Below are 368 nucleotides of genomic sequence, written 5' to 3' on the forward strand. Positions count from 1 at the left end.
CCCCCACCCCCCTGCCGTGGGCCCGACCTCCGGCTTCAGCTGCCTCCCTGCTCCCCCCGGCTGGCAGAGGGCATCCAAAGGGCCGCAGCCTCCAGGCACCGTCCGGGCTCCTGCGGCACCCCGTGGGCACCCACTCACCTTCTCGCCCTTGTCCCCATCGAGGCCGCAGGCGCCTTTCATGCCCCGGTCACCCTGCGAGGATGAGGAGGGGAGTCAGGGCCATGCCAGGCCCTGGCTGGGAGAGCACCAGCAGTCTGAGGGACCAACCCACCTTGGGACCGCGCATGCCCAGGGGTCCCATGTCCCCCTTCTCTCCCCGGGCTCCGGGGATCCCATCGCGGCCAGGCTGGCCCTGTGGGACAGCACAC

At 72.0% G+C, this 368-nt stretch overlaps 1 protein-coding gene across 1 annotated transcript in view; it reads right to left on the bottom strand.

The window, feature by feature from the left end:
- LOC104512781 (collagen alpha-1(VII) chain-like) overlaps positions 1 to 368 on the bottom strand; it is a gene marked incomplete at both ends in the record, with an annotated part of 5,857 nt that overhangs the window by 264 nt on the left and 5,225 nt on the right. Inside the window, 2 exons of the mRNA XM_010155889.1 lie at positions 139 to 192; positions 272 to 352. Of these exons, the coding sequence (XP_010154191.1) occupies positions 139 to 192; positions 272 to 352 (135 nt within the window). The remainder of the gene's footprint in view (positions 1 to 138; positions 193 to 271; positions 353 to 368) is intronic.

The sequence above is a fragment of the Eurypyga helias genome, unplaced genomic scaffold (assembly GCF_000690775.1).
Source record: "Eurypyga helias isolate BGI_N326 unplaced genomic scaffold, ASM69077v1 scaffold34127, whole genome shotgun sequence".
Classification (NCBI taxonomy): domain Eukaryota; kingdom Metazoa; phylum Chordata; class Aves; order Eurypygiformes; family Eurypygidae; genus Eurypyga; species Eurypyga helias.